Here is a 13,243-nt window from a genome sequence, read left to right on the forward strand (position 1 = left end):
GGAAGGTTGGGGGGACACGGAGACGTGAAGACGGGAGGGAGGGAGGGAGGGAGGGGTTCGTGTGGAATTTTCCTGTGTGCTCGAGCTAGAGCGCGCCTTTTGTTTCTTATTATGTAACTTTTTTTTCTTTCTAATTTATTTCATTTTGCTATATTAATTCGATTTTTTTTTTAGTGCAAAAGGCACAAATGATCTCTCTACTTTTACTCGAAATTTAAAATCATTCCCGAACTTTTGTTTTTTGCACATTTTTTTTTCGATTTTTTAAGTCTCTGTTTGAACGGAAAAAGAAAAAAAAAGTAAATCAAGCTGCGTCTTGCATGCCCTAGACGAGGCCAGCAAGACGCCATCATTGGCGTCGACCACAGCCACTGTGTAGTGGTCGCACCCCTCGCCCAACCCCCATTATGGCGGTACCCATTTTCCTATTTTGCACGCTTGTTATTAGGATATAATCAGTGTCGCGATGTATCGCCTATAATCACCTTTGGTAATATATAGCTACCTCATAATGAGATCGAGATCCAAATTTGCTCTTTCTCTGCTGTGATGGTCTCACGTGACCACCATGATAGATACTTGGCAACCTACACCACCACCACAGTGGCCACCGTGAATAGGTGACCCTGACGGTGGTATACACCGACGAGTGGGCAGGATCAGAACGTCCTATGACCAGTGATTCCCGATTTTTTTTTCTTTTTACTTTTTATTGATTTTTTAATATTTTTTATTTTGTTATAGTAACTTCTAGAATGTGGATTTAGCACTCCAACTGCTAAATTTAATTGAAACACAAAAATGTCACGCTTCGTAAAAACCAGAGAGGAAAGTTTCAAATAAGGATCCGATCAATTTAGTTTCAAATAAGGACCTAACTTTCACACAGAGGATGTAAGCCTAAAATAGTAGCAACATCAAGGACTGCTGACGATTTCATTTTAGGTTTTTATTTGAAATTTTTCTACGGTACGAGGATCATATACGAGAAAAACAAAAAATGTAGAGAGGAACAATTTTAAACTCCGAACAAAAGTAGAGGGCCTACAAGGTGATGCCATTCTGTCATTATTAATTAGGGAGACTAGACCCTTGGTGTCGTCTTGGGTCGAGAGTCGTGGTCGAGGGTGTTTGGTTGTTCCAGAAAGTTCTTCTTTGAACAAGGTGGTCTCTCTCTCTCTCTCTCTCATGTGAAAAAGGAAAAGGTAAAAACTAGCGTTCAAAACAGAAAGTCCGACGGTCTCCCTTGCACAATCTAACGGTTGTTATCATGCATCCATCATGAGCGTTGATTAGGCACTTACTGGAAGCAGTTCACACTACCTTTTCTTTCGAAATCGAAAGAGCTCGCACGGGGCTTTCTTCAATCCATCAAGCGTGGCCAAAAAGTGTAACATCTTCCACCCATATGCTAAATTTAAATGAAAGTACATATGACTCGGTGCAAATGTATCTACTTCCTGACTTATTATGTCTAGGTTCTCCAAAGATTGTCGCTCCTATGTTCAAGGGGGAATGCCTGTGATGGCCTTTCTTCCGGCACAATCCCCCTATGTTGGTGCGCCTCGGAAAGCTGAGGATGACCGCTGCCGTTAATTTGGAGCAAATCGGTGAAAAAGAAGGCAAACCCGGCATTGTGAAGGCAGATGACTGAAGCTCTCTCTGGACTTTTCTGTGGCAAAACTGGTGAGATCAGAAGTTGAATAGCGACCGGTTTCTTATAGCAATAGCGTCTCCGGCTCGATCGAAGGTTTGGGCTCGATGGTTTCATCCTCTGTTGTACCTGATCTTCCATATCTCGACGTCATTTCCTCGGTCATAGTTTAGAACGTATTGTGGAAGTTGAGTTAGATCAACACATTTGCCGACAAAACCAGGCGATGAATTGCAATCATTGAACTCGCATCCTGCAACATCTAGCAAAACAGGAAACAGTTCATTTCTCACCAAAAGGAATCTCGGATAATGAGAAAGTCAGGGCAAAGAAATAATGCTGAAACAGTTTTCCAGTTACTTCAACAACACGTCAGTCAATCCATCCACATGTTTGAGATGCTTACCTTCTTCAATCCTCACATAACTTAAGAAGTGGGAGTAACCATTCGCAACTACATCTAGATCATCGAGACTGAAGTTATAACGCTTTTCCAAAGCCAAGTATAGTACCTGAAAAGGAGGAAGTAGCATTTTAAATTTCCTAACCATTTTGCAAACACAAAAATTACCAACCATTTGATATGACTTTAAGACTGTGAGACAAGTTCCGCATCAAACTCTGCCTACCAACAAATTGAGGTTACCACTTCCCCTCCACATCATATATCCTCATTAAGTTAAGTCATATATATGCTAGATACCTTTTCTGATCCTCGCGACATTAGTCTTTGTAAGGTACAGAATAATGCGTCGGTTAGATCATCGCTGTAGATGACATCAGCAGCTAAAAGTAAAGAAGAGGTTTCAGCTTCTTCCACTTCTGAGGATGTCCAAGAGTACCTAAAAGGTTACCGCATTACTCAACCAGTGAGTTAAGTCTACAATTGTTGCAAGGCATCAATTAAATGTACAAACAAGTCCGTGCATGTCTGTATATGCCGGTGTCAATTACCGAAAGCTTCTAGTTATCAACTAAAGATCACGTTTACCTCGCTTGTGACTCAGAAACTTCTGTGCACACATTAGGAGGCCAATAATTCATCCAGTTGAGCTCACGCACATGAACAGTAGCCTTATAGTTCAGGACTCCATCATTAAGCTCAGCATTCTTCACACAATTGTTAAGGATTTCATATCCATGATCTGCCAACACTCAAAGAGACTATTCTTAGAGTAAAAAGAGAGAATGAGTTGCGAATACACTAGATTGCCTAATGATATTAATGTATGGCATGGGGAGTCAAAAGCAACCTTAAGAAATAACACATTCTACGAATTGTTCTAATTGCCAAGATTGTTTTTCTTGTAATGTTTTCCTGCAAAAATTTTTGGCCGATATTAATATATCAAGACTGCCCTCAAATAAATGAATCAGCCAAGGAGCTGTACGCATGAACCTATATATATTTCAAAGAGGAAAGTTGCCAGCAACACATGGTTGTATGTGCCAAAAGAAAATATTATGGTTAGATTCGAGTCCAATATTCCAACCTGTGAGAAATACCGTCTTAGCTAGACGGGAGAGCAATATGCCAACCAACCCTGGCACAAAAATTGAAACGAAGACTGTCATAAAAGTAATGCCGATAAACTTCAGCAGATGAAATGAAGTCGCTGAAGAATTAAAGCAGTACTAGCTGTGAACACCCACGGAAAATGGATAAGATTCTCCGTAAAGTTTCATCAGTAATCCTTACACCTCTAGACTGTTCACCTGGGAATTCAACTGGAAGCACTTTTAAAAGACTAAACTTGCCAAAGTTTCAAAAAGACAGGAATGCTACATTCAATAGATTATCCACCCCTCTCTGTTTAAATAGTGGATGTAAGTACATGTAATGACAGTGATCAATAAAAGGTAATCCTGACCATCCAGAATGTGGCAATTCGTATTACGCCTAAGATATTATGCTCGCAAGAAGAAGACACCCATAACAGTACATTCATAACAGTCAATCTCCTCATCCTCCATTCACCAATTTTGATCCTCTAAATTACTTGGACACTTCCTCATGGTACTTCACCGCTTGAGAAAACTAAGCAATTGTAAAGTAAGTTTAGTTTTTTGGAACAGTATCACCTGTAATATTCAAGCAAGCAGCAGAAACTAACATACCTGTTCCAGCACCAAGCTCCAACGCAACGACCCTATCAAAGTCAGAAGAAGTGGACACGGTATGCAACACAAAATCAGATAATGCTAGCTCAGCTTTCCATACCTGAACAAATGGGAAAAAAAAAAAAGTCTTCCAATGTTAAGTGGTTCACAGGATACCGAAAGAGAAGATTACAAACGTAACTAATACCTGCAACCCGACATTTGGGATAGAAGATGTGATATTATGCTGTATGATCACACTAAAACAATGTGAAGATGGTTCTGCATGTTGGGAAATGCCCGGTTATCACCATTTCGTAAGGAAAAGAGGATTCAAAAGCAAACCAATGGAGACATTGTATGATAACCACGAGTTGTGTCAACTCTCATGACTGACTACATAGGAATGCTTGCGAATTTAAAGCAAACTCAAATGCACGGATAGTTTAGACATCGGTGTAGAAGGAGATAATTAAAGAATACTCACGGTCTCGCCTTGTTACAACGAGATCGCCATCCTGGTCGAGTACGATTCCTCGGTGTCCTGCAAATTCATCCGCTCTTGTTCAAAAATTCGCCGACACGTTTCTGCGAATCGGTTTGCTGGGAACGAAAGGAGGGGCGTGGGTTCAGGGACATTACCAGGCGGAGCGGAGATGGTGAAGCTGGAGAGGTGGGGCCCCGAGGAGTATGGAGGGCAACCTATGTGCACTTCACTCATCACCTGCTCTTCTTTTTCTTCTTCTTCTTCGTCAGCAGCGCCCGAAGCTGAAGAATCAGTCGCACGCTCCATGAGATACTTACCAAACCAAACAGCGACGAGGAATCAAACGTATGAGTCACGAGACGAAGAAGATGAAGGCTGTCGAATCGAAGCCAACCTCTTCGTCGTCTCTCCGCCTGTTCTTCAGGAATCAGACCACCAACGAGCTCGGCCCGGGCGGGCTCTACCCCGTTACTAGGCCTCCGTCGGGCCGGGCCAATTGCGCGTGCAAATTCTAAGGATAATAACATAAAGGGTTAATACCACGAAAAACCCTAAACTAGTACACTTATAACATATTTACCCCAAATTATTTTTTTGACCATAAAAAACCTCGAACTGGTACACCTATGACAATTTTATCCTGAATTATTTTTTTGACCATCAAAAACCCCAAACTGGTACACCTGTGATAATTTTACCCTGAACTTACCACAAAAAACCCCAAACTGGTACATATGTGACAATTTTACCCTGAATTAAAATTTTAATATTTTTATTTTTATTTTTTTCGAATTTTTATTTATTTATTTATTTTATTTTTTTCATCTTCAACCTCTGGCCGGTCTGGCGACCGGCCAGAGGCGGAAGCCGGCGAGGGCGGCCCTCGCCCGACGCAGGCGAGAGCTGTCCTCGCCCAACTCAGGTGAGGGCGGCCCTCGCCTGAGTCGGGCGAGGACAGCCCTCGCTTGCGTCGAGCGAGGGCGAGAGCCGCCCTCGCCTACGTCGAGCAAGGGCCACCCTCGCCCGACACAGGCGAGGGCCGCCCTACGCCGGCGACCGGCCAAAGGTTGAAGGTGAAGAAAAAAAAAAGAAAAGAAAAGAAAAGAAAAAATTCAAAAAATAATATTAAAAATTAGTTCGGGGTAAAATTGTCACATGTGTACCAGTTTTGGGTTTTTCGTGGTATGTTCGGGGTAAAATTGTCACAGGTGTACCAGTTCGGGGTTTTTTATGGTCAAAAAAAGTTTTGGGTAAATGTGTCACAAGTGTACCAGTTTAGGATTTTTCGTGGTATTAACTCTAACATAAACGGCCTTAAACTTTGATTCAATATACTATTTAGTCCATAAACATTTAATTTATTCAATATCATCTCTGAACTTTAGTCTAATATTCAATATAATCCATAAACTTTTAATTTGTTTAACATGATCCTTGACTACATTCAAAATTTTAGAGAAAATTTCAATTAAGAACACAAAGTGGGTCTCTTTTCTCAAAAAAGGATTCCAGGTAGACAATGTCTCAATTAAGGACCCAAAGTGCTCAAACCAGTCTCAAATAAAGACCCCAGCTCGCGGGGCGGCCAAATGTTCATCAGCCAGCGAGTGTGAGACATTTCCAGCGTCGAAATAGGAGCAATTTTGTCTTTTTCTTCTTCTTTTTTTATCTTTTTCTTCTTCCTTTTTTCTTTTTCTCTCTTCCCTCTTGTGGTCATTGCTGGCGACGTCCGCCAGCCTCAGGCGAGGGCCGCCTTCGCTGGCGTCGGGCGACGGCAGCCCTCGCCCAATGCCGGCGAGAGTCACCCTCGCCTGACGCCAGCGAGGGCAACCCTCGCTTGGGCTGGTGAGGCCAAGGGCAGCCCTTGCCGGATATGGGCGGGTGAGAGCCGCCCTCGCCTGGGCTAGCGAGGGCGAGGGCGAGGGCAGCCGTTGCCCAACGCCGGTGAAGGCGACCATCGCCCGACGCCGGCGAAGGCGGCCCTCGCCTAAGGCAAGCGGACGTCGCCGGTGATGGCCACAAGAGGAAAGAGAGAAAAAGAAAAAAGGAAAAAGAAAAAAAAAGAAAGGAAAAAAAAAAGAAAAAGACAAAATTGTCCTTATTCTGGCGTTGGAAATTTCTCACGCTCGTCGGTCGGCAAGCTGGGGTCCTTATTTGAGACTGGTTTGGGCACTTTGGGTCCTTAATTGAGACATTGTCCATTTGGGGTCCTTTTTCGAGAAAAGAGACCCACTTTGGGTCCTTAATTGAAATTTTCCCAAAATTTTATACAGATCAGGGACTATATTAAACATGTACAAAAAATCGAGAGATCGCGTTAAACAAATTAAAAGTCCAGAGATCACATTACACATTAGGCTAAAATTTAAGGACCGTATTAAACAAATTAAAAGTTTAATGACCACATTACACGTTACGTCAAAATTTATGGACTGTTTGTATCATTTTCCCCAAATTATAATGTTCACACAATTTGGATATCTAATTTTAAAGATACATATCTTTTTCGTTGCTTAATACATGTAAGCAACATAACTCATCTTGTCAAGATCGAGACATTTCCGGCCACCTAAACCAGCCAGAAATCCTTTTACCCCTCGAAGATCACCGTGCGCATGGAGCCTTCGTCATCACCAATTTGTGGAACAATCTATCAACACAGAAAGTTAAGCAAAGAAAGCATTTGAAAAGCACGGGAAGGTGCCGTATACTTTCTTTAATCAAAAGTTGTGAAACACATCATCAGCACGATCCTCTTACATAATTCACCGTTCCGACAGTTCCGATGTAAACAAAGTTTGGAAAGCAAAAGAGAAGAACGGGGACCGAGCGATGGCACTTTTTGACAGTGCCCATGTAAATCTTCAGGGCTGTTCATCAACTGAGCACATGACTTGGAATAGGCCATCGCCCCGTCCCAAGAATGAAAGATATTGTCGTTCCTTAATTAGAGTGTTGGCCTGAAGGACGACCACTTCTAACCCAGAAGCTTCTTGGTGTTATGCTCTGGTCATGGTGGGTGAACTAGCTGATCGACCCTCCTGCTGCGACAATGTTAGTCCCAAACCACGAAGAGCTGGCAAGTGGCCTCCTCTCTACGATCTAGATGAAGATGTCACAAGAAAAGAGAAAGCAATTGGTAAAATTATTCATGCAGTAATAAGAATAGCAACAGCAAAACCTGTATTTGGGGATTGGGAGACAGCATACCACTACCCGACGGGCAAAGCTTTCGGGCCAGGACCAATAATTCTCTCGTCAGGCTGCCAAGCATATTAAAGCATTTGAGTTTGTGACAGCACACATTATTGCTAGTGGGTCCACTGGAGATGGCAGCTCGTTCCCGTGGCGGATACCCAGTGATTCAATCTGGGTATTCAAAGCTGCCTCAAGAGGTAGTAACGGGAAATTGGAAGCTGCCTCAAGCGGTAGTGAGTGCAAGAGAAGGTCTCCACAGCAGATCATGGGAATAAATTTATCCAACTATAGTCCATAGAGAAGTATTGTGTCACGCAATGAAAGTATATTTGGAGTACTCTTATATTATACAAAGGAGATCGACATTGCAATAGATCCCCAAGATGGTGCACTGTGTAAATAATCAAAGGGGGAAATGAAAAACACACAATGAATCAATGTATAGCTGAAGTTACTTAACGATATCTATATGCCACTGAAAAACTTGTGCAAGAACCTTAAATGCACACAACTGAAAAGATGGACAAACAAAAACAGAGTTACCAAGCATTTAAAGGAAACTGTGGAATTGCTTTTTAATTGTTGTGGGGAAAAAAAGAATTGACATACATCAACAACTATAAGTCAGTCAAAGGGGATGCACATATTCTTGTCAATGCGAAAGAAAATCAAAACTACGATACGTTTGTGTACCAAATCTGAGGACGGACCAATGATGCGTAGGTAGTGCAGGAAGAAGTGATGGGAAAAAACTCTTCCCTTGATCTTTGGGGACATCTGTCTCATGGAAGGCGGATTGCAAGGTAAAAACCCAAAACTATACTATAGGTAACTTCTCACTCAGACTGCCCAAACAATATTAGACTAAGTACTCATATTTGCGGCTCTATGCAGATACTATCAAGACCACAACGTCTGAGAGTTGAACAAGTTTAGCTGAGTAGTTTTCTATTAAATGTTCTTAATTTGCCTAACTAGGAGCCAACCAACGTATAAGATCAATACAAGCAACTCCCACATGTTTTACTATGCGAAATAATGGAATAATTTTATTAGTTGCCCCGCAACATGTTCCTGTTGAATTAATCAGCCATATAATTATGAAGACAAATGGCTCACCTTTTATGATCTGAAAATCATACTCGCTGAATTGCTGAGACATCAAGGATTCAAGTGCCAGCTTTTTATAGCCCCTCCTGATCGACTTCTCACCGAAACTTTAGAGTTTCACAAAACAGGCAAAGACAAAAAACGTTTCATCACAACTGAAAATAGATTAAGTAGAAAACCTATATGCATCTCCTATCATTTAAATCTCTTATGAATCACATCCCAAGTTCCCATTGGTCACACAACATTGACCGAGAAGGATTTTACCTGCCAAGGTTGGAATCAACCCTCCAACTCAATCAAACCAAATTGGAATTTGCCAAATGTCATGGCAGCAGCAAGTAATCAACATTATTAGTCCCCACTCTTTTCCACATCCAAAAGAGATTTCTCTATCACCTCATCACAAAGGTTAAGCATATTTCCCATTTTTCCCTCATCATACATCATGTCCACAAAGGCATTGTAGATCTCTCTGTCTACAACCCGCCCCTGTGTTCTCATCTCTTCAAATAGCTGCCTGGCCTCAGAAAATTTCTTCTTTTTTAAGAGTCCCTTAATAAGTGCATTGTATGAAGGAGCAGTTGGTATAAATCCCTTCCCAATCATTTCTCGATGCAAAAACCATGCTTCCTTCATATTCCTCGCTTTAGAATGGCCCCGTACCAATATGTTATAAGTGTTACCATCAGGCACAACTCCTCTCGCACACATGTACCGGTAGATCTCGGTGGTGGCGCGAATATTATTTCTAATGGAATACTGTTTCATCAGAGAATTGTAAATGGCGGCATTCAGATTAAGACCCTTTTCCAGCATCCATTTAAGTAGCTGTTCGCCATCCACAAGCATTCCTGAATTACAGAATCCATTCATCAGCACACTAAATGTAACAACAGAAGGTTGAAGACCCTTAGCTAACATTTTCCGAAGGAGCTCGTGAGCTTTTGCCATCTCCCCGAGTTTACAATAGGTATCCATTAAAGTTGTGTAAGTAATGGTATCGGGATGAATCCCAGCACACTCCATATCTTCCATGAGTCTCACAGCTAGATCAATATTCCCTGCTTTACAGTGACCATTAATAATAACATTGTAAGTGCAAAGATTCAGTTGAAGGCCTTTCCTCTGCATCTCATGAAGAAGCTCGTTTGCTGAATCCATGTCTCCACGTTTACAAAGGCCATCAGCCAGGGCAGTATACGTAACTATGTTTGGGGTAAGCCCTATCTTTACCATTTGGTTGTGAAGAGAAAATGCCTTTGCAATCTCACCAGCCTTGCCATAACCATCAATGAGTGCGGTGTAGGTAACTTCATCGGGTTTAAAGCCACGGTCAATCATCTCATCAAATAGTTTATTTGCTTCCACCAATTTTCCACTCTGGCAAAACCCACAAATAAGAGCAGTATATGTCACAAAATCAGGGGCAACTCCCCGACTATGCATTTCACTAAACAGACTAAAAGCAGCAACAAAATTTCCTAACTTGCAGAATCCATCTATAAGAGTTGTATAAACAACACTATCAGGATACATTCCATTGTTTATCATATCCTGACAGACCAGCTCAGCTTCAGCTATTTTTCCGGACTTACATAGAAGAACAATTATACTGCTGTAGGTAAAATGGTTCGGCTTCAAGCCTCTTATTTGCATTTCCTCTATGAGCTTCAACACAATCTGAAGTTCGCCAACATGGCAATAACCATTAATTATCGAACTGTAGCTTACAACATCCGGTGACCAGCCTCTCAACTCCATTTGCCAGAGTAAACTGTGAGCTTCTTTTATTTTTTGAAATCGACAAAGTGAATGTACTAAGATATTAAATGATTCGATATTCCAACTAATACCAAGATCACCAAGCTCTTTGAATGCCTTCATTAAAATTTGAGGGCTGTCCACGTCATGAGAAAGACGAGTGAGGTATAAATTACAAGAATCAACTGAAATGACCACCCCGTAATTCAACAACTTGTGGAAGAATTTTCTTGCTTCGGCAAAAAAACCGGCTTCAACAAGGATTTGGAAGAATATGTCGAACACGCGGGGATTAGAACCCCAGTCTTTGTATGTATATATTAACTGCTCAACGAAACGAATTAACCATATACTGGTCTCCAAATTGGGCTTTGAACAAACATCGCCAATAAGATCATGAGCTGTTTTTAGATCCCCAGAAGCCACAGCTACTTGAACAACTATGCAACGAGCTTGTAATGTGGGGTCTCTCCGAAGGCATGCCCAATCAAAGAAGTCCAAAACCAGCTTGTAGTCATTCTTAATGTTCATGAGAACCCAAACCAGATGGTCGGGCCTAAACTTGGATTCACAAGGCTTAAGTATAAGGCGAAGGGGCTCAGTGCGGCGTAATTTTATTGTGGTGGAAATATGGTAAACGAGCTCGGAGTCTTTGATGGTAGGTTTTTTTGGGGAATAATCAGGAAAAGGTCTGGCAGTAGTTGAACCTGAGGAGAAATGTCTTAAGCTCAAACATCTACAAGGGAAGAATAACAATAAGATACTTGAATATTCCAGGTGAAGCTGATGACAACAGGTGTTAAACAAATGGCCTGAGACACTAGTGGCGACCCTCTTCATGCCTCTGATAAATATCAATCATGACAAACATGGAGAACCTCTCTTGGAGGAAAGGATGTTCTCCTCCATATAGAAGAATCATAATGACAAGGCCTCATCATCTCTCCATCATCTGTAGAAGGAAAGCCATATGAGCAAATGCCTTTGAAAAGCCAAAATTATCAGAAACAGAAGAACTATCAGTAGTATATCGCACATTTTTCTCCTTGATGAAAATGATGTTAAAGTTTACGCTATAGGGAGCCGCCTATCAACATCTTGAGAGAAAACACGTCTGATGCTATCATGTAGCGAATAAAAAAAGCGAAAAAAAAAGAGAGGTCACAAACAGATATAGACATTAATACAATTAAGTCAATTGTGTGCTCGAATGTAAAAACAACTGAAATATCAGTCTAGCATGTACTATTAAATGCAAACCCAGCTTTATAAGACACGCTGAAGATCAAAACCAAACAGAGATAACCAATGAACAAACCGTGATGTACAGAGTTCGATAATACAATCAATCAAACTAGTCATCCCCGTCACAGAGAAAACTACCGTCCACGAATACGTAGAAAGACCCAATGAAGGAGCGGGTCTCGTACATTTGGCACGGTCATTATAACAAACACCTTGAGCACAAAATGCAACCTTTCCAAAGCTTTACCTTAAACCCATATTCAGATGCTCGAAAGCTCCGTAAGGCACGGTATCAAGGATAATTATCTTGCAGCTCGAGCCAAAGAGCAAGGCATACACATCCATGGAATGATCAGACTAAAAAGAAAACAAGGGCATCGCATCGTCAAGCACAAAGAACTGCAAATTCCCAGGCCCAACAGAGAAACACCCTATGACCCAGTATCTACATTTTCAAAGCATTGATTCGGAGACATCTCTCCTACTCCTGCCCGCAACAAGGTGAGAACTTTCAGACGAACGAAGCCAAGCCATCGGCGAGGCGTCGCCATAGATGAAGGGGGACAAGAAGCTAAAAACAAAATGAGAGAGAGAGAGGGAGCAGATGAATGTGAAGATCGAAACCCATGAAGAAGACGACGGCGAGCTTACTGCGTGTTTCGCCTCGCCGGCCGCAGCAACGGGAACCGGAGTTCGATGTCTCCGAACATGCCAATCAACGGTGCGTCGTCTTCGCGGCTGTCGCCGGTTCGGGGAATTTGGTTCGACTATAAAAACTATTTTTTTGACCCTTTTTACTGCGGTTTTAAGCCGTAAAAATGGTTTTGATTTTTCATCTCATCGAAAGAGTTATTTTGCTATCTCTACAAAGAGTACAGATGAAATATATGAGTTCAATGAAGGCCCTATTTCAGACCCTCGATTTTCTTTTTTATAGTCCAAATAACACGAATTGTATTTTTATTTGTTGCTGGCGACCTGATAACAGGGGAGCCAGCAACCGAAGCTCCGACTAATACGAATATTAGCGAATTTTTATTCACATGTTCATTCGATAGTCAGAGGCGAATTGAAAGCGAACCGCCGACATCCACCATAAGGTAAATCACCGCCTCTCCAACACCCGGATTGGTTAATTGGTAAAGATACGTGTACTTGATGCTCTACCCAAACTCTTGCGGGAGGCGGCAATGGGAAGTCATATTTTCTTTTGTATTTTACGTTCTTCTTACTAGCAATATGTATTTATCAGAATATGTAACTGCTAGCATTATAAATCTTTTCTTAACTTTTTGTTTTATGTAAATTAAAGATGTCATCTTTATTTTGGAGAATAATCGATGTTCTGTTAATTGAAACTTATACCATCCAAATGCACTTGTACTGGCTAAAGGAAAAAAAAAGGCGTGACAGTGTAAGGTTAAGAAGGAAAAGTGAAAAGGTTCACCAAGAGTAAGAAAAATTCGAGTCAGAACATAGGTAAAAACCAAAAAGTATGGTCGAAGGTTGATGTTGGAGAGATTCCGATAAATCCTTGCCAAGAGGCCCGTCCGTGACTCGAAAAATAATGCATTTGTTAGTATCATGATCAAATCGAGATGGGTACAAACAGGTGTGTACGAGTCCATATAGAAATTTTGCTTTTCTAGACTCGTGCCCCCGACCTTATCGCCTCGTGCAAGACC

At 41.6% G+C, this 13,243-nt stretch overlaps 2 protein-coding genes across 8 annotated transcripts; both read right to left on the reverse strand.

Annotated features, from left to right (window-relative positions):
* Positions 1-1,596: 1,596 nt before the first annotated feature.
* Positions 1,597-4,649, reverse strand: LOC115684084 (uncharacterized). 2 transcript variants are annotated; one of them, XM_030608785.2, is made up of 9 exons: positions 4,397-4,649; positions 4,242-4,298; positions 3,963-4,036; positions 3,773-3,875; positions 3,148-3,198; positions 2,646-2,799; positions 2,358-2,496; positions 2,061-2,166; positions 1,597-1,907 (listed from the first exon to the last, which is right to left on the reverse strand). In XM_030608785.2, the coding sequence occupies exons 1-9, from the start codon at positions 4,545-4,547 to the stop codon at positions 1,768-1,770; spliced, it is 975 nt and encodes a 324-aa protein (XP_030464645.1). In that variant the 5' UTR covers positions 4,548-4,649; the 3' UTR covers positions 1,597-1,767. The 2 variants fall into 2 exon arrangements, with proteins under 2 accessions (XP_030464645.1, XP_056176229.1); XM_056320254.1 differs by lacking the exon at positions 3,148-3,198 and having other exon boundaries at positions 1,597-1,916; positions 4,397-4,645.
* Positions 4,650-6,923: 2,274 nt separating this feature from the next.
* LOC115684083 (pentatricopeptide repeat-containing protein At1g05670, mitochondrial) lies at positions 6,924-12,415 on the reverse strand. Of its 6 annotated transcripts, none has more exons than XM_056320465.1 (5): positions 12,210-12,415; positions 11,744-12,045; positions 8,559-11,265; positions 7,452-7,724; positions 6,924-7,343 (listed from the first exon to the last, which is right to left on the reverse strand). In XM_056320465.1, exon 3 carries the CDS (start codon positions 11,151-11,153, stop codon positions 8,904-8,906), a length of 2,250 nt encoding a protein of 749 aa, XP_056176440.1. In that variant the 5' UTR covers positions 11,154-11,265; positions 11,744-12,045; positions 12,210-12,415; the 3' UTR covers positions 6,924-7,343; positions 7,452-7,724; positions 8,559-8,903. The 6 variants fall into 6 exon arrangements, with proteins under 6 accessions (XP_056176440.1, XP_030464643.1, XP_030464640.1 ...); XM_030608783.2 differs by lacking the exon at positions 11,744-12,045 and having other exon boundaries at positions 7,452-7,690; positions 8,559-8,656; positions 8,817-11,265; positions 12,210-12,414; XM_030608780.2 differs by lacking the exon at positions 11,744-12,045 and having other exon boundaries at positions 8,559-8,656; positions 8,817-11,265; positions 12,210-12,414.
* Positions 12,416-13,243: the final 828 nt, after the last annotated feature.

This window comes from Syzygium oleosum, unplaced genomic scaffold (genome assembly GCF_021117445.2).
Source record: "Syzygium oleosum isolate NSW1041296 unplaced genomic scaffold, Sole_v2.1 Sole_v2.20, whole genome shotgun sequence".
Classification (NCBI taxonomy): domain Eukaryota; kingdom Viridiplantae; phylum Streptophyta; class Magnoliopsida; order Myrtales; family Myrtaceae; genus Syzygium; species Syzygium oleosum.

What these genes read in the sequence shown, in the direction of transcription:
- LOC115684083 (XM_030608782.2), bottom strand. Translation starts at nt 11,153, where the DNA reads ATGAAGAGGGTCGCCACTAGTGTCTCAGGCCATTTGTTTAACACCTGT.
- LOC115684084 (XM_030608785.2), bottom strand. Translation starts at nt 4,547, where the DNA reads ATGGAGCGTGCGACTGATTCTTCAGCTTCGGGCGCTGCTGACGAAGAA. An exon ending in TAAGACGGTATTTCTCACAG is followed by an intron (nt 2,800 to 3,147) that starts GTTGGAATATTG and finishes GAGTGTTGGCAG; the next exon opens with ATCATGGATATGAAATCCTT. An exon ending in TGTCGCGAGGATCAGAAAAG is followed by an intron (nt 2,167 to 2,357) that starts GTATCTAGCATA and finishes CCTCCTTTTCAG; the next exon opens with GTACTATACTTGGCTTTGGA.